This window comes from Tetrao urogallus (assembly GCF_951394365.1).
Source record: "Tetrao urogallus genome assembly, chromosome: 11".
NCBI classification, from domain to species: Eukaryota; Metazoa; Chordata; class Aves; order Galliformes; family Phasianidae; genus Tetrao; species Tetrao urogallus.
Genome location: NC_136824.1, coordinates 12,790,818 through 12,818,148, shown reverse-complemented (window position 1 = coordinate 12,818,148; position 27,331 = coordinate 12,790,818). Strand labels below are relative to the sequence as shown.

Below are 27,331 nucleotides of genomic sequence, written 5' to 3'. Positions count from 1 at the left end.
ATTTGTTGCCACATACGAAGTGAACTCTTGAACCTGATTTAAAGAATGGTATGCCCCACGTAATTCCTTAGCAATTAGGCTAAGGTTTCTTTCCTTAGTCCTCTGAAAAGAGATCGGCACTGATGATGAGAGTTTGCTGGATCAATGGCTGTGAAAGCCAAAGCTGCTGATGGCCTGAACAATTCCAGTGCAGGAGGCAGCAATGTGTGCAACTGCTGCTCGAGCAGCCTGCTTCAGTCCCACTGCAGAGAAGGTGGCAGCTTGTCACTTTTTGGCCCTTCAGGAATTGGGCAGAAGCTGTATGCAGCTTTGGCAGAGGTACTTGGCGGCTGTCAGTACGAGGCTGCCATGTATTTTTAGGGCTTGTTTGGAATATTTAGCACCTGAAATATGTTTCGGCTTCTGTTCAGAGAAAGCATACCAAATGTGTTTATTAGCAGCTCTTTAGAAAAATAGGTTCCGTTTCAACTATTTGCTATTTTGTCTTGATCGTATTTTCAGCAAAGCCTTTGACCTTGAGCAAATTATTTAACCTTTGCTTCTTGTTTCTCTCTTTGCACAGTGGGGAGATGATTGCTTGACTAATCTGCTATTCTTAGTCTGGTTGTTAAATAATAGATGTTTGTTCTTTTGAAATAAGACAAGTCTTAGAACCGGTCTGCCAGTAGATGCAGGTTGCATTACCTTTTTTACTTAGAATATAGTTACATGGAAATGCACAAAATAGGGAATTTTGAGATCAGTCCATGATCTCTAAAATAGTAGTACTTTAGAATGCTTGCGGCAGTGCCCCAGCCTTCAACTCATCTTTATTGGAACTCAAGGACAGAAATAACTGTAATTCTACTTCCGTTGTAGCAATAGGAAATTTGAATGATGTTTTTCAGCGTTCAAGAATTGTAACTGCTAATTGTTACTTACTGTGGTGTTCTGCTGTGTTATGTTAAATTTGGTCCAACTAAATCTTTTCTTCTTTAAAAAAAAAAAAAAAAAAAAAAAAAAAATCCAGGGGAAAAAAAAAAAACAAAACCAAATAATCCGGGGTTTCCCATGGTAATTCATTTTGATGACTTCAGATGAACATTCAGTAACATTTCTGATCTGCCAGATCAGCAATTGCAGATACCCAGATAGAAATACCCATTCCATCAAGGTCAGGAATCCTTAAGCAGTATTGAGTGATTCTGGAGACTCAAGCTGAAATCAGGTTCTCCAGTTGAAGCACAAATATGGTTAATTTGTATTTCTGTCTGTGTCACAAATGAATTTCTTAACTGCATTCAGTGGTAAACTGATCTTTTTTTTTTTTTTTTTTTTTTTTTGTGCCGTGGAAAATGTTAGTGTTTACTGTCACAATGGAACTAGATGTGAAATACAATTTTAAAAGGTGAATTATAACCCAGTTGTTGTATAGCTTGTTTACTCATGCAAGAAGTCTGCTAGGAACAGACTTTTCCATTCCCAGAGGTCCTTATTCCATATCATTCTTAGGCAGCTGAAGGACTGAATCAGTTGGACCAGATCTATATGCCTGCTGATGCACAAACATAGGCAGATCTCTAGTTTATTTGCTACATGTTTTGTGCATTTATTTGGTGGATTTGTCCATCCTTGGTGACTATCAAAACAAAGACAAATTCCAGAGACTTGTGTTGTTTTGTATGTTACTGAAAGGATTTTGTCTGTGACTTGAAGTTTCTAGTTTTTCTGACCTTAGTTTTTCTGTCTATAATCAGTAAGATATTTTGAATATTCGATGTATTTTTTGGTTAAGATGAAGCCAAATTGTAAAAATAATTAAGAATGCTGTTTGCTCCCCATCTTCACTGAATCTTCCTTCTTTGATGTGGTTCCAATTACAGGAGATAAATATAATGCGTGAAGGCCAAGAATAGCAGAGTGGTGCTTTGTGGTGGCTTCACACCTCAGTCACGCAACCCCTGTGCATCTTTCTCATGCAGCTCCAAGAAGTATGGTTTATAAATAACTTTTGGAGAATTAGATGTTCTTCATCTGATTTGATTAGAACCAGTCAATGAAGGTCAGGTAACTTCAAGCCAAAAGTTTACTTAGATCCTTTTCAGTTGTCGACAAAGATTCCCCAGACATTTTACATTCTGTGTGTGTTGTAAGAGTACCATAGCATAAACTCTAAGTGCCTACACAAAGGGGAGTTTGTCCAAGATGATGCCAGCGCCGCAGTCTTCTTTCTAATGCTCTGACTCTTTTCCACTCCATTCCACATAATGCACAATTACTATTTCTGCCAAACGTGACACTGACCTATTTTCGTAGTATATTTTGTATTGTATTGTGCTTTATTTTTATTCATTTTCATATAAACTCAACACGAGACAAGAAGTTCAGGATGAATGAATCTTCCCCCCAGGTCAGAGATTCTTAGTCAGTAGGATGGCTGAAATGTTCCTCTGCTTGCCCAAATGCTTTCTGATTGCATTAAGAAATGGGAAAGTTTTGATACTCGGAGCAGTCACAGTAGCAGTTACTACAGAACTCTCTGGAGCCTTGCCACTTAGAACTGGTGGATCTCAGCTGAGGTTCGAGAGGAAGTTGTCCTTACCAAGGTTGTAAAAGAAGTTTTGAGAGTTCTAGAAACGTTCCAAGAAAACAGCCTGAACAGAATGGGAAGCTTAGAAGTTTTTAACTGGAAACTGTTTCCTAACTTGTGCTGTTGCATTCCATCCCTTTGGTGCAACTTCTTCAGCTTTGAGATGGTTTTCTCTAAATAGATTTGGTCACATCTAATAAGCTTAGGTTCATCTAATTATCGCCCAGGTAGGATTACCTCCATGAGCTTCCTCTGAATCCGGCTGTGTTTTCCCCATTCCATAGAAGGTCCTGTCTCCCCAGGACTTTATGTTGCCATTGCTGAAAGCTGGAGGAGTTGTACAGGAAGTGCTGCCTGTGGAGAAGAGGGAGCTTGAGGAAAAACCAGTGGGACAGTGTTACTGTCTGCCTTGCTCTGCTGAGAATAGTGAGAAAGCCAAAGTCCTCAGCTGCCTTAGCTCTTGGGATGTGATTTTGCTGATGAGTTGTCGATTTGCTGGCACAGTTTGAAAAAGACTGCTAAAACAATCCCAGCCAGATTTCTTCTATCCACATAAATAGTGGATCTTGTTTGAACCAGGGGCTTGTCAGAACAGGGCCTGTATTGCTGTACCCGTGCAGCTTACACAGAGCTTGTGTGTAGCCCCTTCCTTCTGGTGGGAGACAGGAGAAGTTGCTTCAGTGGGCACTGAGACAACTACTGCATTTTCTGATGAAAGGACAAAACTGCCCTTTATGTTGCAGTGTAGCACATTCAGTTTGGAAGAAAGAAACCATTTTTCACCTCTGCTCCAGAGTCATCAGGGTGTTATGTTTGTTTTACGTGGATGCATGGATTTAGCTCTGATCTCCCCTGAACCGTGTCCTTTGTTGTGCTTCTCTGGCGTTTGCCATTTTGAACTGAAAGCAACAAAGTTTGGGTAACCTGATGTAGTGGGGGGTATCCTTGCCCCTGGGAGGAGCATTGGAACAAGGTGGACTTAAAGGTTCCTCTCAACATTTTAACCTCTGTACTGGTGGTGCAACACATCACGTGTTGATTCTGCAGCATCTCCTGAGAGAGAACCCATTTACTCCTTACTGCATGGCTTAACACCCAGTGCCGCTGGGCAGGCTGGCTATTTCAGGGTCCTAAGGCTGATCTTAAATGACCCAAGGCAAGCACCAGCTGTAACTCCCTATGGTGTCTGACCCTCAGCTGCCTTCTCTGCAGGGGGAGTTGAGCATCATGGGGATTCGTGGTAACCAAATGGCTTCTCTTCAGTAACTCTGCAGTAATTGATATCTGAAGGAAGAAAATAATGTATGTGTTGAAAAATCTTAGTTGAATTTTGCAGCACAACTGTTGATAGAGTGCTGTGTGTCACAGGATCAGGCCTGATGTCCTACATTGTTATAGTGTAGCTGTTTTTTGATGCTGTATTCTCAAAAGGGCTTCATATGTGTTCTGAAAAGGTAGGGAAAGGTTTCAGGTTGCAGGAGGGTTACAGAAGTGTTCTGTTACTGTAGTTCCTCTAAGTTTTGCTTTTGTTGCATGAGTTTTGCAACACTGTTGTAGAGCTGGTATTGTGGACCATTATTTTCTAGCATGCAGTGGTGTGGAAATGGAATATCATAGTTCTAGACCCACACTTCTTACAGTAATGTTTTTTTTTCACATAAGTACTAGCCTTCAGGTTTGAAATTGCATTCTTTTGGAATACAGTGCTGGATAACGGTTGTTAACTGTCAAGCTCCACTTTTACTGTTTGTTTGGTTTTTTTCCTCACCTCCTTTTGTTTTTAACCAAAATACCTTTGTTATCCAGCAAGAAGTTGAGAAGTTTACAGACTTAGAGAAACTCTACCTCTACCTTCAGCTGCCTTCGGGTCCCAACAATGGAGACAAAAGGTAGGTATGTGGCTGTGTGTAAAGGTGAGCAGCTAGTACTGTCAACTTTCTGTGCACTTACGTACTGGGCAGGCATTTATATGGTGTGTTTGGTAGTGTAAGCTGTCCTTAGCAAATGTTAAGAATTTATTTTTTGCTGAAGACCTCACATTTTTCAATCTTGACTTCTTGAATATCTTGTAAGTATAAACATCCTAAAATGAGGCGCCCATTGAAGGGTGTATTTTGCGGTGTGTGATCGTTCCTCCACATTTCAGATAGGAAGTGATAATATAGGATGGTGGGGAAAAGAACAAGTGGTATTTCTTATTGCATTTGTTTGATTAAAGGAAGACTTAGAAAATCAACCTGAAGATAATAACATCATAAAATTTGTATCTGTTCCCAGTAGGGTGGTTATTATAGACAGGCACATGCCTACAGGAAGCACTCTGTTTGCTGAGTATGTGCAAAAAGCAGTTAGCAGACTTAATGGGGAAAACCTTTGAGGTCAGCAGAAACAATGTAAGAGAGGAGACAGGTGCACTGTAGCTCAGCACTCTCTGTGTGTAGCTGTTTATCAGTCATGAAAGAGAGTCTGGAGTTATTTTGTTAAATCATACAGGCAGAAGGGAGGTATTCCTTCCAAAGCCTTACAGGATAGCTGAGTAGTGAGGTTCTGACTCTTGTTGTCTCTGGCACTTCTCTGCTTGTGTAAGCAGGCAGTTGTAACGGAGGAGGAACTACAGAGTAAACCTTCATCAGAGCTGTTTCTTCTTTCAATAGTGATCAGATCTCCATGTCGTCCAGCCGTGCGCAGCAGATGCACGCCTTCTCTTGGATACGGAATACCTTGGAAGAGCACCCCGAGACATCCCTTCCCAAACAGGAGGTTTATGATGAGTACAAGTGAGTGTTCCTAAACTGAGTTCATACATATGGCTTTAGCAAGTTGTAAGTCGTTCTGTTACACTGGCACTAAGGTGCTCCTTTGCTGTACGTTTACAAGTGCACATGGAAGAACAAGGCCTTCAGTACCTGTGTAACTAAGAGCATACTAGCTGCAGTGAGGTGTATGCAGTTTTTCTGCTGCTAACTGTGCTGTTCAAATTGTGCATTACCTGTGCTGAAATAAACAGGCAAGTATTCCTTAACAAGAAAACTTCTGTATGAGTGTGTGTTGTACTTTCTGAGCAGAGTGGCACAGGGAAAAAGCACCAGTTGCTATTTTACAGTACATTTTAGTCCAATTATACGTACACATATATGTAAGTGACTGTCTTAATGAGGATAAAGAGCTGAATTGTTCCTAGTGGAAAGGGGGATTTTTGGTTGTAAGATCTAGCCAGTCGTACCCTTCTCTCCAGAATAATGTGCAAGTCCTGGACTTACTGCAGCAAACCTGATTTCTACAGACACACAATATTTCTGAATATGCATGAAAACAGTAACCAAGGCCACTGTGAGTCTGTTTTGTCAAGTCTCAAAGCTACCGTGTAATGAGAAAGCAATTAGAAGCAAGGGAGAGCGAGATGCTTGATGGAAGTTGGATTTGAATTCATTTAGAGAATATTCCCCACAGGGGAAAAAATCCCAAATGCCTGAAGATGAATAACAGATCTGTGATCTAGTATGAATAATTCCATAATCTAGATGATGACAATAATTTGCAAGGAGCTGACTCCCTTCTCCTCACAAGTGCCTGCAGGATTCAGCCCTTAGCTGCTGTTGCAGCGTTGCATTATGCGAATACCTCAATTAACTCTCTCTGGTGGAGGTTGTTTTTGTCTGTCTTCTGACTGAGCAGAAGCACGATGGCATTAGCTTGCCTGGGGTTGATAAACATGCACACACCTATTTCTGAAATCTCACTATTGACTTGAATAGTGACGCAGCCCGGAAACGTGGCCAATAGCACAGATGTGTCAGGGCAGCCAATCCCCGAGCAGGAGCTGCTCACACAGACTCAGCAACAGCGGCAGCTGCTGTGCAGGAGAGAAATGGAAGCGTTATTCTTAAATATATTTCTTATTTAATAATTCATTGTCTGCTTGGCTTCCATGTTGTGCCAAGCTGCAGATGCCCAGGAAAATTATCGTCTACAGATTTTTAGAGTGAAATTTGGATGGCTTTTGTATATAGCTGTATCGAGTATTTGTGTACTGTGGGTTTTTTTTCCTGACAAAATAAGGGTGGTAAGCAAATATTCAGGGAAATATCAAATGTTTGGAATCTGTTCTCCTTTGAAAGCATCTGTTCCATTTTTAAAAATTCTGTTTCTGTGAGTGTATTTATGAGCTATTCTTGTGCACACCAAAGGAAGAATAGCTTTGCTGTGGGAAGAGGAGAACAAGGCACATAAATAGATGAGTTAGTTTTGATAAATCATTTTTTTTATCTAGGGATGTTAAGTCCTCTCAAATTTTACTTCTGTCTTATTTATTATTTACAGTTTCTCTCCTCCCTGTGCAAATATAGATGTTGCATGAGCTCACATTCTGGATACATAAACCAAAGTTGCAAGGCTTCAAAAGATTGCTGCATCATAACAGCATCTCAAGTCCTGCTGTAAATTTTGAACAAAATTGATGTTAGAAAAATACTGATCTTCTCCATTACTTTTGTGTTTATTTCTATGAAGAGAGGAAAAATAGAAGCTTCTTCTCTATGTATCAAGCATTGACAAGTGTCAGTAGCATTTCCAACTTCTTCATATTTCATTAGCCCTTTGTCTCTGAACTAGTTCAATACAATGATCCTTCTTTCTGTTTCCTTACTCTTTAACTGCAGTTTCACATCTCTAAGTAAAAGTGAATGGGTACATTGACTTCTTGAAAGGGGTAAAATAAATGAGAAATGCATCATAAGCCCATGGGAAGGTTGAAAACTTGCAACTGAATTTCAGGAAGGAGGTAAATGAAAGGTGTTTCACCTCTCTTGTTGGCACTATGATATGCTGTGCTGTAAGATGCTGTGTTTCTGTTGGACATGTGTGGTACTTCTGCCAGCTTCCTTTGGGAGTGATGGGGAATACCATCTGGAAAATATTATGGGGACTCATGATGAGCTGCTTACCATGTTATATAGTCTGCAGAGAATAGGTACTGCTTCCCACAAAATCTTTTCAGCATTTTCTTCTAAGTCAGTTTTACTTGGGTATCTTTGTCATCTTTCCTATTAGTGAACACCCTTCTGGAAGCTCCCAGATGTGGAGTTAGTTGAGTTTAGAGAATTAAGATTACACAGAAAAAAATGCTTGTTTTTCCACAAAATGATATTTTGAGTCTTGAGTAAGCACCTGGGTCTACCCACATTGCTGCTGCTGCAAGTGACACAAGGAAAGGAAGTCATATTGTCCATATTTGGTGTCCTAAAGATTGACTTCATACACGTAATACTGATGAAGAGATCTCAGAGTGAGCCTCCATCTCTTTCATCTGGTCTGTAAATCATTAATCCTTGCATTTTAATGTAAAGCATTAATCCAGCCAGTAGGCTGTTGGGCTGCTTGATGCCACCTGATGCATAGGTTGTATGTGTACTGGGTGTTAAGAATGCTAACAAGTTAGAATATTCAGAAGCCAGAACAGAAGAGGGAAGTAGGTGTACGATTACTATGTAGATTAAACAAATGAAAGACACGAGATGCTTTTAACTGACATTGAATAAAGCTCCCTGATAGGAACAGGATGGAACCTATTGTGTTTTTGAGTCTTCTGTCATAGACAGCTACCTATGTACTCCTTCTAAAGGATGGGGCTGATCAAACTCCATCAAAAGCAGTAGTTTCCCAGCTCTCTTACTACTCTTAGGAATCTGATGTGTTCTGTTTCTTTGGTTTTCAGACGTCTTTTCCATCCTACCTGATTTTCTAGAACTTTCTTCTGTGCCAGCTTTGTTCATCAGCCTAAAGAGAGCCTACCTCTTCCTAAAGTTCTTTCTTCCAACCCGTTTATTAGAAACCAGTTGTTTTTGTGGATTGGATAAGCAAAGATCTTTATTTTGTTTCATGCAATAGATTCTCTTTTAGTTACTACTCATAATGATTTTGCACCTATCTTGTATTGAACTCGGAACTAGCAGAGTAGTAAAGTCTGTACAATACTGTGTGTGTGATTTTGGCTGTACGTACAGCAAGACTGAAACTCCATTCACATAATGCTGCTGTTTTTACTGTAAAATTGCATCCTCCTTGTTATCAGCTGTGATGGCTATATTGTAAATAATAACAAGATGGCTAACAGATCCATTTTATCTTTTGCCACCTCTAGTTGATGAGTGCATACCTCACAGCAGTAGCACCCACTAATTCTTGTGCACTGTTTTGCATTTTGAACTATTTCACCTTTTTTTGTTCTTGTATCAAGTCATTTCGTTTTCCTTGTAACACCCCAGTCACTTTGTTTTAGTGATACCTCCAAATATTACAGAATTAGGTGATTATGCCACTTCTATTCAAGGCTGTTTTTGAATGGCTGTGTGTACAGACTTGCTGTGACCCTTCTGTTTCAGTGTAGTCTGTTATCACCATTTTATCCAGTTCTTTGCCCAGAATGCTAATTAAGCTGAGTTGCATAGTCTGATTGTCTTCATTGGCTTTTAGTTGGTTGATCTTTTTGGAGGATTAATTTAAGTGCACTCCCACTGTATTTTATGTCTAGAGTACGTTTAATTTCAAAATCTTACCAAAAAAAGGACTTTTCTTGTCCAGCATACTGTGCTGGGGAGCTCTGTACAAAGGAGCACAGGCAGTTGTGTCCATTGTCATTCTGGGCTCTGTAGACTGCCCATCCTGGATTTCTTTCCCACCCACCCTTGAAATAAGCACAGCTGCTCCTGGGCTCAGTGATGTGCAGGAGTGCAAGTGGCAGAGATAAGAGCTTCAGGGGAGGAAGAAACTCCTGCTCTCAAGTCAGTGAGAGATCACAGATGGACACGTAGGATTCTCAGCCAAGGCAGGAGGAGGAGGGGCCATGTGGAACGATCTGTCTGAAAACTGAAATTACATGCATAATAGTTCAGAAATCACGGTCTTGCAGAAGCTGCAAATATGGATACAAGGGGACCATATAACTGCATGTTTATTGCTGCTAGCGAGTAATTGTCTTGAAACAGATGTGCTTCACTTGAGGAACTATTTATTTTTTTATTTTCCTGGAGAGGGAGTAATTTTAACTTTAAAGTTCATTGATTGGTAGCAAACCAACACGATTAAGGTTTTGTTTTGCTGACGTTGGTGAATTTCAGTCAAAGATACTGCTGACTCCAGCAGAGGAGTTTGGAGAGCCCTCCTTTCCACGGTAATTGAGACTTCAGGGCCTGTAATCAGCATCAGTAAGTGACAAGGACCTGCCTTGTAGGAATTTTCAGGGGAAACTTAAAATCCAGTGGAGCTTGGTGAAATGCAAGATTTAACAAAAAAAAAAAAGCAGAGAGACCTGTCCAGGACACCGCTGTATGTGAAGCAGTGACTTAATTCCTAAGAAGGTGCAGGAAAGCAGGAGAAGTATTTCTTTGTATTAATTTCAAAGAAACAAATCTGGAATCCAGATGCATGCTTGTATGCACTGAAATGAATACTGGGTACATATTTTCCTGGTATCTGATACAGAAACTTGAACTGGTTGGAGGAGACTTCTGGAGTTACCTGATCCAGCCCCTCAGTGAAAGTGGGGTTTGACACTGACATTTCATGGTGTTCCAGGGGGCCTTATTCAGATAATTTATGAATAAGGAAAATCAAATATTAGAAGGGCAGCCCAAAGGTGACATGAAACATCTTTTACCTGTTTTCTGAACCTGCCTGGGCAAAAGCCTTGAGTAGCCTGCTTTACTGAGCCTGCCTTGGGCTGGTGTTTGAAGTCCTACCAAGCACCCTTCCCACTCAGATTTGTCTCTGATGCTCCAAGGGTGGAGCTTTCACAGCCCCTGACAGCTCCTTTTCCTGTGGTCTGTCACTGTTGTTGTGAAGGCTGGGGGAAGTTACCATCTGAACTACACTGCGTTTGCTTTTGCATTTTGGAGGGAGGAACAAAAGTCTGGGTTTCTCTGTCTTGTGGCTCACAGCTGTCTGTACAGGGGTGCAGGCAGCCTTTGTTCTGGGCAGAGCTGGGGAGAGTGAGGGGTGCACAAGCTCTGTAAGGTAGTGTTAGAAGCAAATAGTGTAAGCATTGCTGTTCATAACAAAATCATGACATTTGTGGTGGTGTTTCCCAAATGGAAGATACCTACATGCAGCCAAGGTGAAAGCAGAAGATATGCTCCAGTATTTGCTTAGAGGAAATATAGAGGAAGTACCTCAAAACAATATACTCTCTGTACTGCTATAGTTCTCAGTGAAGACCTTTCATCTGGCCTTCTTAGATGCAAATGGTGCTGATTCTGACCGTTGGAAGCCTGAATGAGAGTGCTTTTACTGTATGTTTTTGGGCCCGAGCATGCTAACAGCTGTGAAATACCACAAAGCACTTGGAACAAAAGTCAATATGTAATTGTGTTCATATATTTGGGCAGCCTTAAGCATTTGCTATGTAGATAAACCTTCCAGAGCAGTTTACATTTTTCTCTTCTGCTTTCATATGATTGTGATTTTTCAAGAACGTTCACGTGTTGCAGTGAGATGAACGATCCTTGTTCTCCGCCTAAAGGAGAGATATATTCTTTTTAAGTATCTCGGGCATTGAAATAAATGAATAGATGTTGAAACAAAACTGCTGCTGTTTTTGAGTGTTAGACCGATAATGGTGCCCATTTTATTAGAACAGTGAATTTAGCAAAATGAGGTCTTTTGTTGCCTTTTTTTCCTCCTATTACCAGGTTGGTATACTGAGTTATATGAAGATAAACACATCTACACACGCAGAGGCAGTTGAAATCTGTTAATTCCGGGCTGTTAGTTAAAATAAGGGTGCCTGTAAACAGACCTTACAACTCAATGTGGGCAGATAGTTGCTTGTACAGTAGTAAGAGGACTGACTCCTCAGTACATGTTTCTGTTAGCCCTATAAAGATGAAGCTGGTTCTATGGGAAGATACGCCTCATTAAATTCAGTTCAGTTGAGCTCTATTAAGATGCAGTTGTGTATGCAGAATCTTCGTCTGGACACAGACAAATTGCTGACCAAATATTCCTGCAGGACTTCAGGCCTTACCACACCCGAGCCATACTTGTGGCTAGAGAATGTCACTGCCTTTATTGTGTCCTAAAATAAGTGAATTGAAGCATAAACTTGAGACTAAGTTATGGAGTATATTTTAACTGTGCTCTAGTTAGTGCCACTACTTGTTAAGTCTTCACATGACTTGTCTTTGAACTCAGTAGAGAACAAGGCAAAAAGCTATGGTATTAATAGCTCTGTGTATACATTTTTAATGAATTCAGTTCGTTGTGGATAGCTCCATTAATGTTATATGTGATTCTAAATATGGATGGGTTTGAGTGTTTTCTTCTGATAACCTTTGATGGAGTCTAAGATGTAGACTGGCCTATTGTATTAACTTTGCTCCCATTCACGTTTTATTTCTCTTTGTTGCAGGAGCTATTGTGACAATCTTGGCTACCACCCATTAAGTGCTGCTGACTTTGGAAAGATAATGAAAAATGTCTTTCCGAATATGAAGGCTCGTCGTCTAGGCACAAGAGGCAAATCAAAATATCCTTTGCTAGAACACTTCTCAGTAACTTCTGCATTTGCCTGGAGAACATCAGCCGTTATGGCTTAATTGTCAGCCAAATTTAGAAGCAGTGTTAAATAAAAAAAGTGCAGACGCTTTCCCAAAATTCTTAAAAAATTGTTAATCATATAGCGTTAAGTTGGAAGGTAAATATAGGTTATACTGTCTTTCTGGGTTTTAATGCTTAATTGTCAGAGCAGCGAGGAACCCGAGGAGTCGTATCAATTTGAGTAAAGAGGGATATTGGAGTAAAAGAACTTGCCTCACATATATGCAGTAACTGATACTTTATTAGTAGAATTCACAATTATCAAAATGTTTCTGCTCTCATTGCATTATACTTGTGCATACCAGTGATTTAAAAGTTGGCTGTAAAGTCAAAGATCGTTAAGAAGTTCTATAGATCTTTGATAAAACTACACCTCCTCAATCCATGGTTTGAAGGAGAGTAGAGGACAACTGGGAAACAGCCAAAAAAGCTGATTTCAGACTTGGAAGGCACTTACCTGTGAGTTGTCCTGCCAGTGGGAGAGACTGTTTTCTTCATTGCGTGGAGCAGACCTCCTGAAATAGGAAAGACTGTTTAGAGCAAGAGCTTCTAGGATGGGAAGTGCCTCCTCTCTCTCTTGACTGCAGTCTTGTTGCCTGTGCCTGAACTTGAAATCTCTTTCATTTCTTTCTCACCCGTGGTAGAGAAATAGTCCATCCCAGAGGGCATGCAGAAATAGTACCTGTTCAGCTGTAACTTACTAGAAAGCCTGAAGTACCCAGAAATTTGATGGTGTCATAGTGTAGGTAAACGTGTTGTTAAGGTGGAGCAATACACGATTACATGCTGGGATGAATGAGCCCATCAGCTAATAGGCAGCCAGAATCAAGAAGTCAAAGCATATGCTGCGGAAAAAAGCCAGCTTTATAGCACTAGTGGCACGAAATTTGAGATCTTTTGGTGAGTTTCCAGGTGAGAAGTATTGGAAGAATTACTGCTCTACCTCCCTATCCCCAGCTAAGCTGAAATCATGTAGACCTTAATTCTTGATCACATATTGCTACAGTGGACTGAGGAAGAAGGCTTTTGTGCATATGCCAACACTGCCCAACCTTGACTTTCATAAAACTGGAGATGGGGTATGGTATATATTTGCTTATTCGTACGTGTTTGTACAAATTAACATTTATTATGTTATTTTTACAATCTGAAAAGCTGTGTAGTTCTTAACGTTTTCGTTACAGTGCTCAGCTTCTGAATTATTGTTTGGTGATTCTGTCAGATTCATAGAGAAAGCTAATGCTATGGTTTTTAACTCTGACTCTGTTTTGGTTTTACTGTATATTATATAATAATTCAACATCGAGGAGCTCCTGTGAAAGAAGCAGTTCCTGTGTAAATGACTGCTGAGTTGATAAAACAATGGATGTAGGGAGAATCAGCTGCGGGTGCTCTGGATGTTAGTATTTTCACTCATTTTTTTCTGGAAAAGTCAGCTCCATAAAGCACCTTTGGAAACAAGCAGTAATGCTTCATTTTTAAGACTGCTGATGTTGTGATCTTGTTTTCCCAATTTCATGGAAGTACGTGAACATAATTACTTGCATGTTTCTCATCATCATTTGCTCTGTATTCTTCTTGTTTTTGCTCTTCAATAATGTTCAATTACTGAAGTAACTTTCTTTGTTTGTTTTAGTTGGATGGGACGGAGCCATCTGGACAGCTACAAAGTGCTGATGAGGAAGTTGTCTCTGCAGCCTGCCGGCTTGTTTGTGAGTGGGCCCAGAAAGTGCTCAGCCAGCCTTTTGATACAGTCTTGGAACTGGCTCGTTTCCTTGTCAAAAGTCACTACATCGGTACCAAGTCAATGGCAGCTTTAACTGTAATGGCAGGGGCACCAGCAGGTAATGAGTTCTGAATCAGTGGGAATTTCTTTCCTTGGAGTAGCATAGTGTGAGTGGGAGCGACTTCTTTTAGTCTTACCTGCTGTGGCAAGAAAGAGTAGAGAGGTGGCTGGGCAGTCCTGGACCATTAGGGATTGATGCACGTTGTCTTCCCTGCTCTGAGTGGGAATGCATCCTGGTTCAGGTCATGTTGTTCTTGTCCTCTCCCATGAGTGTTAGCTGAAGTGAGGAATGATGGCTTAGTCCTTTGTTGACTGCATCAGTAATATCTCTGAAGTAACATTTCTTTTCAGGGCAGACTTTAAACAGTGACACCAGTTGAGTCTTGCAGATGCATTTCAATTATTTCCATCCACGTTGCTGTAAAGTCTTCTGGTAGTCTGCATAGTGAGATGTGAAAAGAAAGAGTGGGTTCAGGTTTATTTTGTGATGTTAGCCTCGTGCTCTGAGGTTTACTTTGTGTCACTGTCATCTGTCTGACAGACTTTTGCTGCCATTTAGATTCACATTAATAGTCTTGTTTTAAAGACTGGGGGTATGAATGCCTTACAAAACAGAATTGTGTTTCTTGAGAACTGCTCACTACCTGAGGGAGGGGAGGTCTCAACTGGCCTTGAAGTGACGATATAACAACAGTCAGTCTGAACCATAGGTTATCTGGGGTCTGGTCACTTAGAAGACTTTGGAAACCCAATTACTTCTCTAGAAGTGCTTACAGTTGAGTAAACACCTTAGCAACAGAGAAATTGAAGCAAGAAATCCTATGTCAAGTAAATAATTAATGAAATGAATCTGAGTGTTCTTGTTCAAATCAGTTTTCTAGCTTATGTTCTCTGAGGTAATGAAAAGTAGGAGTTAATCTGTGAGTGTAAGCAGTCAGAATTTGGGTTTTCTAGTCCATCCTGTCCCATTCCTATCAGCATCTGCTGCACCAAAGGCAGGAAGGTGTGTGCTATGCAGTGTCAGTAGCTGACCGGCGATTCCTGGGAGACAGCCTGCAGTAATTGCATGTGGAAATTGGCTTCCCTCCCTTTACTCCTTCAGAAGAAGCTGGTGCTTCCAGGAAGTGGGCAGTTATTTCCAGTGAATCCCTGGGGGGCTTGGAGTGCGTTGTGGGCAGTCATTTCAGGAGAGGTTCTATGGTCTAGAGTGGCAAATAAGATATTTGCATTCCTCATTATTGCAAGAACTACAATGTCACTGTCTATTAGCTGTGGGGAAAAAAAAATCTTTTAATCTCAAATGTAAGGCTGTGGATTTTTTTTTTTTTTTTTTTTTTTTTTTTTTAATATTTTAATTCAATATTCAGCCCACATAGGTCACTTATTTGCCAGTAATTGCAATACACTGGGGCATTTCACTGCTCTGTGAAGAAGGAATTGAAAGCATAAAGTGGAGATGTTGCAGTGTTCAGGCTCTCTTGGTACATGCAGGCTGCTGCTGGGAGGGTGGACTACCAGAAGACAGTTGCTGAACACATACTGGGTATCTAAACACAAATAATTGCCCTTCAAATGGTTCCGATTGATTGTTTTTCTCCCTTGTCACTTCTCTTCTTCTTTCACTGTTCACAGACTGGATGTGATCCATTCTGGCATTAGATGCAGATATCATCTTTTCAGAGCTGCTCCTTTGTGACACAAAGGCTTTCTGGAAATATTTTAAAACTGCTTTCAGTGCAGATAGCAAAACAAAAACGTGGTAGATGATGAATTTTAAAGGTTCATCTGAAACATATCCACTGCCCTCTACTGTCAGTTAAATGAAATGCATTGGTTTTAGATTTTGCTGAAACAAAAGTTGTTTGGGATTACTAGAAACAAGATGCCAGTACTTAGCGGCTAGCATGCAACTTGCTTAACAGAGAGAGACTTTGCCTCAAATGTGGAAAGAAACTGAAACGCTGAGGAGAGCTGAGTATGAGATGCTCTCATGGGTGAGATGTTTACTGAATGGTTGTGGAAATGCCTGCCATGTGTCTGTGCTGCTGGGTACAGATGTGGCACTACAGCAGACAGGGAATATGTTGTTATAATTAATTCTTCTTCTTTTATATTCAGGAATAAAAGGGATCCCCCAGCCCTCAGCTTTTATACCTACTGCTGAAAGCAATTCCTTTCAACCACAAGTGAAAACTCTGTCATCTCCTGTTGATGCCAAGCAGCAGCTGCAGCGTAAGATCCAGAAGAAGCAGCAAGAACAGAAACTGCAGTCTCCTTTGCCAGGAGAGTCTCCAGCCAAGAAAACAGAAGGCACCACAACCAATGGTGTAACTAGTATATCTAATGGAAGTCCTGCAATTCTGTCTCCTCAGCCTATTGGCATTGTTGTGGCAGCTGTCCCCAGCCCAATACCGGTAATTCTCCAGCAGTTCTCTTGAGAAATCAACTTAGGAAAGGACTGAAAATGGCCCCTAGCTAAGCAGTGGTGTCAGTGGGATGAAAATATGGTTTCTGTTAGGATTTGAATCCCTTGGTTCTTTTCTGTCTCAGTGACTGGTATAACAGTATGACTGAATTAGGAATAAGAGGCAGCAGAATTCTGATCACATCGTATTGGCTAAGTTCATCTTCGAAGTCAATGACAGAGGAATTTCAGCTAGCAGTAATTTAGATCATGTAGGAATAATTACTCTTGAGATGAATTTAACCAGATGGGAAAGTCTACAGGTCACGTGGGTCACTGAGCCATCTCATTTAGAATCCAAATTGATTTGCATTGGTCTGGTGGATTTAGTGACAGCAACAATTTTAATTTTGCGTGGAATTTGTAGTGTGGGACTGCCTTGTCTTTTAGACACAGAAAACAAGACTGGGAGGAAGGTTATTTGTTCTTAGGACATTAGCTGTATTGTTTATTTCAGTAGACAAAGGCTATTAATACATACATAAATATAAAAATCAGTAGTTTTGAACACATCCTCTGTTTATCCTTTGTATTTCTGTCTTTGGTTCCACTTAGTGAAGAACTACATGAGAATAACCCTTTCATTAGTAGAAGAGCAGAGTAATGTGTAGACCAGTGCCTTAAAGGCCTACCTTAAAAATGGAATCCTCATATCTACCAGCTGTAGGCAGATATATCACTTGTCTTGCACGCAGTCAGAGAGCTTGCTTTGTTTTGAAATGACATTTGCTGGTGTACAGACTTTGGTGTGTTGAGTTGTGTTGTCCTTAATCTTTGAAACGCATGGAGTGGTCTGTGGATTTTCAGGACTTCCTTGCTTCATTGCCACCCCATTTCTTTTTCTCTCTGAACAGGTGCCAAGGACCAGGCAGTTGGTGACATCTCCAAGTCCTATGGGATCATCTGACAACAAGGTCCTGCCACTCAATGTTCAGGTGGTCACTCAGCACATGCAATCAGTCAAGCAGTCACCAAAGACTCCCCAGAACGTTCCTGCCAGCCCAGTTGGTGACCGCTCTGCCCGACATCGCTACCCACAGATCTTACCGAAGCCAGCAAATACCAGTGCTCTCACCATCCGCTCTCCCACAACGGTGCTTTTTACCAGTAGCCCAATCAAGACTGTTGTGCCAGCTCCACACGTGAATTCCTTAAATGTGGTAAAAATGACAGCAATATCTCTGGCCCCCAGCAGCAGCAGCGTGCCCGTCAAACAGACACCTTCAGTTAATAGTAGTGCAGGAGCAGTGGAAGAAGGGAGGACTACTCCACAGATCAAAAATGGTTCTGTTGTTTCACTTCAGTCTCCAGGATCCAAGCCTAGCACTGTTGTAGCTGCATCTGCAGTTGAGATCAAAATGGAACCAGAAGGACTGCTGGATGAGAACCCAGTACAGGGCCAGGAGAGCTCTGACACATCTAAATCCATAAAGGCAACCCCTGACCTGCCTCCTGCTCAACAGATCAATTTTGAGGTTACAACTGTGAAGGTTTCAGCTGATGGTGTCGTGGAGGCAAAACCAGTTAAGGGCTGTGATCAGGGAGCTGAAGAAGCAGGGACCAAATACAAGATGCAGTCCAATGAGATCACACCGGTTTCTTCAGCAGGCAATAATCAAAGCACTCTAAAGCTCTCTATTGCCAGTCACAACATGTCCAGCACCAGCATTGATTCACTTCCTACTGGTGAGTCTTCAATTAAAGACAAAATGTGCACTAAAAGCCCAAGAAAGAGACAGCCCTCTACGCTTCAGGATTCCCAGGTACCACCTGTCAAGAAACCACTGGTGGGGCAGCTTTCAGCTGGTAATGCTGAGGAGAGTCCAAAAGCAGACAGTGTTACGAAGGTTCCAAAGGTTGTATCATTAGCTAACAGTGACAATACCACACTTGTTCAAGTTTCCAGCAAGGTACCTGTAAATGTACCTGTACCTTCTGCAGCTCCAGCAGACTTAGTGACAGACTGTTCTTTGAGCACTGATTTAAATACCAGTGATTCTACTTTAGAACAGCAGCTTGCATCAGCATCATCTCCAGATATAAAAGTGAAATTGGAAGGAAACATGTTTATTATAGAAAGTGATTCAAAATCTGATGGCAGCTTTAACCCAAACGCGTGGCACCATATCACCAAAACTTCTGATTTTGCATCTGTGAATTGTGAACAGCAGCAAGATATCAGTGTTATGACTATTGCAGGACACTCTGGCTCTAGTGACTTACAGGAGACTGCATGGGAGCCAGTGCACTGTGAGGGTATACAGCAGGATGTGTACAACCAGCAGTTACAGAGCCAGATCCAGGACTCTTCCTTGGGTCAAATACAAGCACAGTCTTCAAATCAGTTACCTCTGCAGTCTGAGCTGAAAGAATTTGAACATACAGTCCCTCAGTCAAATGAAAACTTCTTTTCATTTGATGATGACCTAACCCAGGACAGCATTGTGGAGGAGCTGGTGCTCATGGAGGAGCAGATGTCAATGAATAATTCTCATGCTTACAGTGGCTGTCTAGGAATGGCACTTCAGAGTCAGACAGCAGCTCAAGGAGCTCCTGTGTCATCGCACCCGAGCAGCACACATTTTTACCATTCGATCCATAACAGCACTCCAATTCATACTCCCACTCCCACCCCTACCCCGACTCCCACCCCTACCCCGACTCCAACGCCCACCTCTGAAATGATTGCTGGATCTCAGAACGTGTCACGCGAGAGCCCCTGTTCCAGGCTGGCTCAGACGACTCCTGTGGACAGTGCTCTAGGAAGCAGCCGGCACACACCCATTGGCACGCCACATTCAAACTGCAGCAGTAGTGTTCCTCCGAGTCCTGTGGAATGCCGAAACCCATTTGCATTTACTCCCATAAGCTCCAGTATGGCTTACCACGATGCCAGCATTGTTTCAAGCAGCCCTGTGAAGCCAATGCAGCGGCCTATGGCTACCCACCCTGACAAAACCAAACTTGAGTGGATGAATAACGGGTACAGCGGCGTTAGCAATTCGTCGGTTGCAAACCACGGCATCCTTACAAGCTACCAGGAGCTAGTGGAGGATCGCTTCAGGAAACCTCATGCTTTTGCAGTTCCTGGCCAGTCGTACCAATCTCAGCCACGCCACCACGACACTCACTTTGGTCGTGTGACTCCTGTTTCACCTGTGCAGCACCAGGCAGCTCCCGTAAGTAGCGCCACCAAGCAGGAGGGCTTTGCAGTTCCTGCTCCTCTGGACAGCAAAGGAGTCAGTTCCTCTCTCAATAACAGTCTGAGATGCCGGAGCGTGAGCCCTGCTGTCCACCGTCAGCGCAATCTCAGTGGGAGCACCGTTTACCCCGTTTCCAATATACCGCGCTCCAACCTGGCGCCTTTTGGAAGTCCAGTGACTCCTGAAGTTCACAATGTATTTACTAATATCCATGCAGACACTAATGCCAATAATATAGCGCAGAGAAGCCAGTCGGTCCCATTGACTGTGATGATGCAGACGGCCTTCCCATCTCTTCAGAAACAAACAAACGCTAAAAAAATAACCAATGTGTTGTTAAACAAACTCGATTCTGATAGCGATGATGCAGTGAGGGGTTTGGGAATGAACAACATGCCCTCAAATTACACGGCCAGGATGAATCTCACTCAGATTTTAGAGACGTCCACTGCTTTTCCTAGTGCCAACCCGCAAAATATGATCAATTCCAGCACTTCAATTTATGAATTCCAAACACCAAATTACCTCACTAAAAGCAGCACCGATCAGATCAGTTTTTCTTCTGGAGATAACCAAGCACAATCAGACATCGGAGAGCAGCAATTAGATTTTAGCAGCACTGTAAAAGACCTTTTAGGGGAGGACAGTCTGCCAACAAACCAGCAGCTGGTGAATCAGGTGGCATCAGATCTCAGCGTTACATCTGTCTTTTCCAGCGACATCAGGTTGTCTTCCGAACTCTCAGGCAGCATTAACGATCTGAACACTTTAGACACAAATCTACTGTTTGATCCAGGTCGTCAGCAGGGACAAGACGATGATGCTACACTGGAGGAATTAAAAAATGACCCCTTGTTTCAACAAATCTGCAATGAATCCATGAACTCAATTAATACATCAGGTTTTGAGTGGATGGAGAGCAAGGATCATCCTGCTGTTGAAATGTTGGGTTAATATTGTTTTATAGTATGTATGTAGCACACTGTATGTGAAAGACAGACGTATCGTATTTGTCTTAATGGAAGTGCCTCCTGCAGCAGAAACACTTGCTATGTATTGTGGCATTTAAAACAAAAAAAAAAGTTTGCTGTACCAGTTGCTCATTCTTCAGCAGAGAAAGGGCAGTCTTACCAATTTCAAAACAAATCTCTGAAGGTGATTGGGCTATCAAAGAGCCAGTATTACTTTTTAAAATTTGATAGTGTTTCCCATTCAGCATTTCTCGTTGTAGTAAAGAAGTGGTTAATAGCTAGCAACAAGAGCTCTGGTTGAGGCAGCGGGGGGGTTTTGAGTTGAGCTCATAGGTAGGCTTTCCATACTAAGTATTGCTCGTTTCTTCTAAGTACGTGATTCATACTGACCTCTGTCTGAAATGCAGGGTGCCTGCAGGTGTGTAGGGGATGGGCAGTGGATACAAGTGAACCAGGGGGCACGCAGCACAGGTGCCTGATCACTGTGTAGCTATGGTGAGTACTGCCTGGTGGTGAACTGGTGCCATTTGTATCTCTAGAGAGACGCAGAGGTAGAAAAAATGACAGGAAACGGGCGTGATCAAGGAAAAAGAAAGGTGCACTAATTTTTTATTTAAGAGAAAGAGATCTGTGTGGTTATTTTGTCCATTAATGTTCCTGACATTGTACTTGATGCTTTAGTTCTCACTTCAGTGCTTTTATATCAGACAAAATTGCTGAGAAAAGATTTTAGCGCTGAGGTTTAATCTAGGCATAACACCTTATTTTAAAATGATAGGTACTATTTAATTATTTATCGAAGCTAGAGAAGTGATGTGATATCTTCCCTCTTTTTTTAAAAAAGAGCTGCTAGAGCTCATTGAAATACTATTTTTAAAGATTCGTTTTTAAGTTTGCTCTTTTCTAACAGTGGAGAGTGTAGGAAGATGTTCTTTCCTCTATATTTCAGTAGGTTGAGCCTGTCTTGCTCTCTTTTAAATAAAAGATGATTAAAATATTATAAAATGTGGTGGATCTAAAAATATTTTGTATACAGCCATAATACTGCCAGGCACTTTATAGGTGTGATCTTCTTTCGGATAAAATTTATTTTAAAAGTGCTTACTGGTTTTAGAAGCCTGAATTCAATTTTCACTGAATGATTTGAGAGGACTGATGAATCTAATTTTTGTTACATGTCCTTAGCTACCCCCTTTGAAAATGGAATTTAAACTTCTAACTCACCAGTTTACTTAAACCAAAAAAAAAAAGGCCTTTTGTTTTATCAGCATGGCATGAGTCTGATGATGAAGAGAGAGGTGCTTGACCAGCCATGGCCCTGATGCTAGAAAGAGGACTTGCAGAATCAAGCTGTTAAGAAATAGTTGTTCTGAGAATGCTACAGTACCATCTCTTAAGCTTAGTATAAAATTGGTTATTTCTCTTGTGAACTGACAAACTGAAAGCAGAGCAGAAGACATTTTCCTCTCTTGCATTCCTCCTTTGAATAAGAGGTCATGAATTTATGAATGGGAAGGCACAAGAAGCCCCCCTAGATTTATTAAGGAATAGATGCTCAGATTATTATTTGTTTTTAATTTCTGTTTTTTAAAGTGACTTAGTGGTCATTTGTTTCTTCAGTTTTTGCTAAGGACTTGATCTCAGTCCTGATTAATTTTTTTGGCGGTGCCGATCTGAATTGTGCTGCTGCATTGTCACTTCAGGTGCTGGTGTATCATGCCTTCTCTTGCTCTTGCCCTGATCGACCACCGGTCTGTGGCTGCTTCTTCGGGGACAAAACTGTTGTGACAAACTGTGGCGCCTTACAGGGAGCGTGAGTTCACTGTGCTTGCATCAGAAATTTTGCTGCTTTTGCTTAGGAAAAGACGTGGAGAGTTTGGGTTGCTCCTTGAAGCATAGGGATATGCAATGGTGTGGTTTAAGTCACCCTTTTAAGTTAGTTAAGGAAGAGGTTAGGAATCTAAAAACTGCACGGTAGGGTTCTTTTAGGTGTCCACAGTAAGGCTGGAACCATTTTTCCTTTAGGCACAAGTTGCCAGTGGCAGGGCTTGAGTTGCATGCCTGTCCACGGCCTTTAGCCAGAGGTGGGCTCACCATCCTCTTGCCTTGTTGACTTGGCTGGGTCTGAGACACGCTCAGCGCTGCTTTTGTCTGACCCTGTGTGAAGTGCTGGTGAATATGTGAACCCTGCTTTCCAGTGTGGAGGGGAGAACTCGAGCTCCATCTGTGCTGTGGCAGTCTGCACCATGTGCTGGCCTGGCCCCCGTGTTGCTGAGACTGACGTGGGCTTGGTGTAAACAAGTTCTCACCTAGCTTTTTTCACTAGTTTTTCAGAACATTTCTCACTAAAACAAGAGTAGATTTGAAGCTGATGCTCTCTAAATTATGCAGCCGTCACCAAAGGTTTTTAAAGTACCTTTTACATTGTTTTTAAATACAAAGCATTACTTTGAACCTAACAAGTGATTTAATTAGCAGGAATATTCTGTGATCAGTGGATTTAAAGCAAATATGTTTAATTGAAGAAGTGTTCTATTCGGTAAGGGTTCTTTCAAGTGAAATCCAAGGCACAGACACGGCTTTGTACATTGGTATGTGTCCTTTTAGCAGTGTTTTTGTGTTGGTGTTATAACTGATATTCTATGAGGTCCCTGTATTTAGTGCTTGTTAGTTCTTTACATTGAGACAGAGCACGTCTGCACACCAAAGTATGCAATACCCAAAGGAAGATTCCATGATCTTAGCAAATGGAAGCCTGTCTGTCAGATACTCCAGAACAAAGAAGATGAGACAGTTCTGACCCCTTGTTTACATAATTGGCTTCCAAATAAGACGATAGATACTTTTGATAGCAGTTTTTGCTAAAATATACAAACTAGTGAACTTGTACACTGTGTACAGTATTGCAGCAAACAAACACTTTAAAATTGGTTGGTTAGTCCAGCAAACTATCTGGGTTCATGTATTGCACTAATATTCTGTTGAACCTGTGGCAGGCACGTTCCTTAGGATAAATGCAACAAATACGGCCAACAGATTTAAATAAAATAATAAATAAACAAAAAAACCCACAAAAAATAAAACGGAAAAAAATCTAATGTGTTTCATTATTAAAAGGCAAAATGTCATTAAAAGTGACAGGTGAAATTGTCTTATGTAGCAATGTGCATTGATCTCAATGAGATATTTCTATTTCTTATTCTCTTAAATGAGAATATTACAGCAGGAAAAATCAAGTTTAGTTTGCTTCACCATGTTAATACATGATCACAAAATGTGCATGAGTGTTAATGACTTAATCTTGTACAGTACTAGATATATTCCTGTAACCACTTTTTTTTATTCTTTGCTGTATTGAAGCTGGTTCGGTGTTAACCAGGTGAGCATAGTTATTCACAAGTTACTTACTTTTTTATGTTAACTAATTCAGCTTAGTTATTGTTGAATATGTTCCTTTTTTGGATTCTTTTTTATTGTTCGGGTGTTGAAAGATATTTTTGCATCATTTTATCATGATAAGAATTCATGAAGTAAATAATTTGCAAATAATTGCAATAAGCACTGACTTCTGAACTGAAAAGAAGGAAAGCGTTTCTTGTGCAGTGCATCCAAGGTTCATATAATAATCTTGTACTATACCGTGCTTTATTAACTGCACCCTAAGGAAAAAATAAATCCCTGTACTGCATTTTCATTAAATGCAGGAAATCCAGTTTTCCCTCCCTCCCGCAGTGTTTCGTTGTCTGTTGTACTGCTGAAACTACAGTAGTTGAATATTGCAGTAGCATTTCAGTTATTTTTTTTATTGAAAGTGCTCAAAAATTGTTTTTTAAATGTTTTCAAAAATAAAAACATTTTATATTAAAATGACTTCTAGATTATTTTCTTTATGTGAGAAACGTATGTTAAGGTGGGCCTGAAACAGTTCTGATCACAGCTGTGGAGTTGTATTTACCTGAGCTCAGCCACAAGTTTAAAGCTGAGCGTGCATGTGAGTCTTGAAAACCTTGTGCAGTCTGTGCTCTCAGAATGATCTTCTCTTCAGAGAGTTTTGTTAGCTTTATGCCCCACTTCTGCAGCCATGCCTCTTTAGTTACTCATATGGCAATACTATTACATTTGGGGAGGAAAAAAACACCAGTGTCACCTTTCAGTTGAATCTGAGTTGAAATTTACCAGCAAATGTGAAAATAGAATTTTGGTTGAGAACCCTAGAACACAGTAGCGATAGCTGTGCTACTTAGAGTTCTGTGTAGCTCCTCAGTATTACAGGCATCCCCATGTGGATGCTGATCTGAGTGTTAGTTTCATGTCTGGATGGTGAATTTTGCTGCCCATCTTTTAGTAAATATGAGTGTTTTTATACATGCATGTGTACGTACACACACACACGCATAGATATCCACAAGTGAAGCAAAGCTAGTTCAGTCAAAAGTGAACTGAGAACATGACAGATTTGCTTAAAAAATTATAGTGCTGAACACTTAGAACCCAGAGGTTACAGAACCAGAGAATGTTCCTTAATAGATGATGATATTCCTGGTACACGCGTTGAATATTCTAGAGATAGCCTCCCAGTGACATAAGTGCTCACAACGGGTTGCCTGGGAACATCTACACATCCAACTGCTTTGTCGTGGCTGCTGCTGAGTCAGTTCTCCCTGAGCTTGCCTACCTGTTTGCTATATCTGGTAGTACTTCAGCTCAGCATTTATTAAAAACTTCCATTTTTGGCCTCGTAGCTCGTTTTTATTGTCATCTGTTTAATAAACTGCTGCTTCTCAAAGTCTTATTTTTAGTTATTATCATTGAAACTTTGTCTATCTGTAACAGTAAATCACATGATGCAAATTAGAATCAAGTTTTCAGTGAACTTGAAGCTGCTGTGGTCACTGCAGCCTTCCTCGGGTAGCTGAACAGGCTGTCCCTACAGATCTCTGCTTCTCAGCATGTTTATTTCATAGTTATTGGACTTCCTCTTCTCAAATATCCTTGTTTTCTCAGAACTGACAAAAAACACAACTCTACAACTGTATTCTATTATAAACTCCCCAATTAGAAGTCATTCATCAATTCCTTTCTCCTACAAAAATACTCTCAAGTCTTCAACTTGCCTTCTCCATATCAGTACTTCAACAGGATACTTGTTCCAAGGGCTGTGATAACTAGTTCCCAGAGTCAGTTCTGGCTTGTCCTGAGACAAGAGGGGGCATTCTGAAATGTGTTGCTGAAAAAGCTGTGTATAAGGAATTACTATTTCTGGCTGGGACAAAGCACTTTCTGTTTCACACTGCTTTGAAAATCAAAACAATCTCTCCTTACATACACAGAAGAGGGGAGTCAAAGCTCTGGTGTCCAAGAGGCCTTGTTCAGATAGATATTCTTGTGCTAACGGAATAACAAAAAACTACTCCACAACAAGAATTACTTGTGGAAAGAAAAGAGAGGAGTAAAGACAGGAGTGCATGAGCGCACATCCATTCAGAAAAGTATCTTCCTCTGATCTTAGCAGTGTTTTAGCTACTAGCAGAACATATCTAGTATGACTAGTTCACATGCACACACGATGATGATCTCAAGGTATTTAAAGAAAAACCCAAACACGTTATGTCCAGAAAGTTCTTACTTCTGTAATGCTATGGAAGGCTGAGCTGTGGGCATAAATAGCCACAAGGATTGTGTTAACCATGGGATCACTGGTGATGAATTAAGCTGAGAATGGTGACAGCAGTTGACTGGTGCTCAGCAGCTCCATGTTTCTGTTCTGGCAGCTTCTCCCTCTCCAGCTGAAAACAGAGAAAAATAACATCTCAGTGGTGGTGATTCAGACAAGTGTTTACCGCTTGGTTCAAATGCATGTGCACAAAATGAATATATCTTTCCACCTCCTCTACAGTTACTACTATGCAGGTTTGCTCATCAATCCAGAGACATTTCTAATTACTTGTAAACTTTTGAGCCGGTCACAGAAATGAGGAACAACGTTTTTTGCTGCACACCTTTCCCTTCTTATATCCACCCCTCGCTCTATCGAGAGCTGTAGATGTCAGCAGCTCTCTGAGGGGACGGAGATCTCTGCAGGGGTGATGGCGTCACTGCTTTGCCATCATAGCAGCTGTGAAACAGTGGGACACCTCCACTGGTGCATTTTTATGTGTGGCGTGCAGGCTGTTGTTCATCGCTGGTGAAAATGCACAGCTAATGGTGGTGGTGACTGTTGAAAAAGTCTTTTGTCGCTGCGAATTTGCTCTAACAAACAGTGCTATTGTGTTCTTTGTATCTGTTGTAGTTTCCATGGAAATAGACAGGAGGCATTACTTTCAGAGCAACCTGACCTACCCAGTTAGAATGCAATGCAAGCACAATAGTCAGTCTGGGGCCATTTTATCAGACTGTAGTTCTCGCTTTCAAAATGCAAGCTTTCATCTTATCAATATCAGTGTTGCATCATGCTATCGTGGTGTTTGAAATCTATTATCTAGCATGTATTTGCAATTAACTGTTTAGCTGAGAAGAATGTTAGGTTTGGGGCTCTAAACTCTCTGCATTAGTTGTCTTAGTGAGTCACTGCCACCATAGTTGAAAAACTGAGACTTCGATGCTCTCAACAGGTATTTACTTAGCTTAGTCACAGAAGTGACTCACTTGCGATATGTATTTTTTCTGTTAATTCCCTCCTGCATGTAGTTTTCCACTTACCTGTCACTGTGACACCACGACTGGATCATCATCATAACATTTCCTATT

General features: G+C 41.1%; 1 protein-coding gene across 1 annotated transcript in view; it reads left to right on the top strand.

Moving 5' to 3' along the window:
- The window catches only part of RFX7 (regulatory factor X7), a gene marked incomplete at both ends in the record, with an annotated part of 46,317 nt that extends 25,750 nt beyond the window's left edge, over positions 1-20,567 (top strand). Inside the window, 7 exons of the mRNA XM_079540896.1 lie at positions 4,376-4,458; positions 5,224-5,346; positions 11,973-12,089; positions 13,155-13,239; positions 13,797-14,004; positions 16,065-16,360; positions 17,265-20,567. Of these exons, the coding sequence (XP_079397022.1) occupies positions 4,376-4,458; positions 5,224-5,346; positions 11,973-12,089; positions 13,155-13,239; positions 13,797-14,004; positions 16,065-16,360; positions 17,265-20,567 (4,215 nt within the window). The remainder of the gene's footprint in view (positions 1-4,375; positions 4,459-5,223; positions 5,347-11,972; positions 12,090-13,154; positions 13,240-13,796; positions 14,005-16,064; positions 16,361-17,264) is intronic.
- Positions 20,568-27,331: the final 6,764 nt, after the last annotated feature.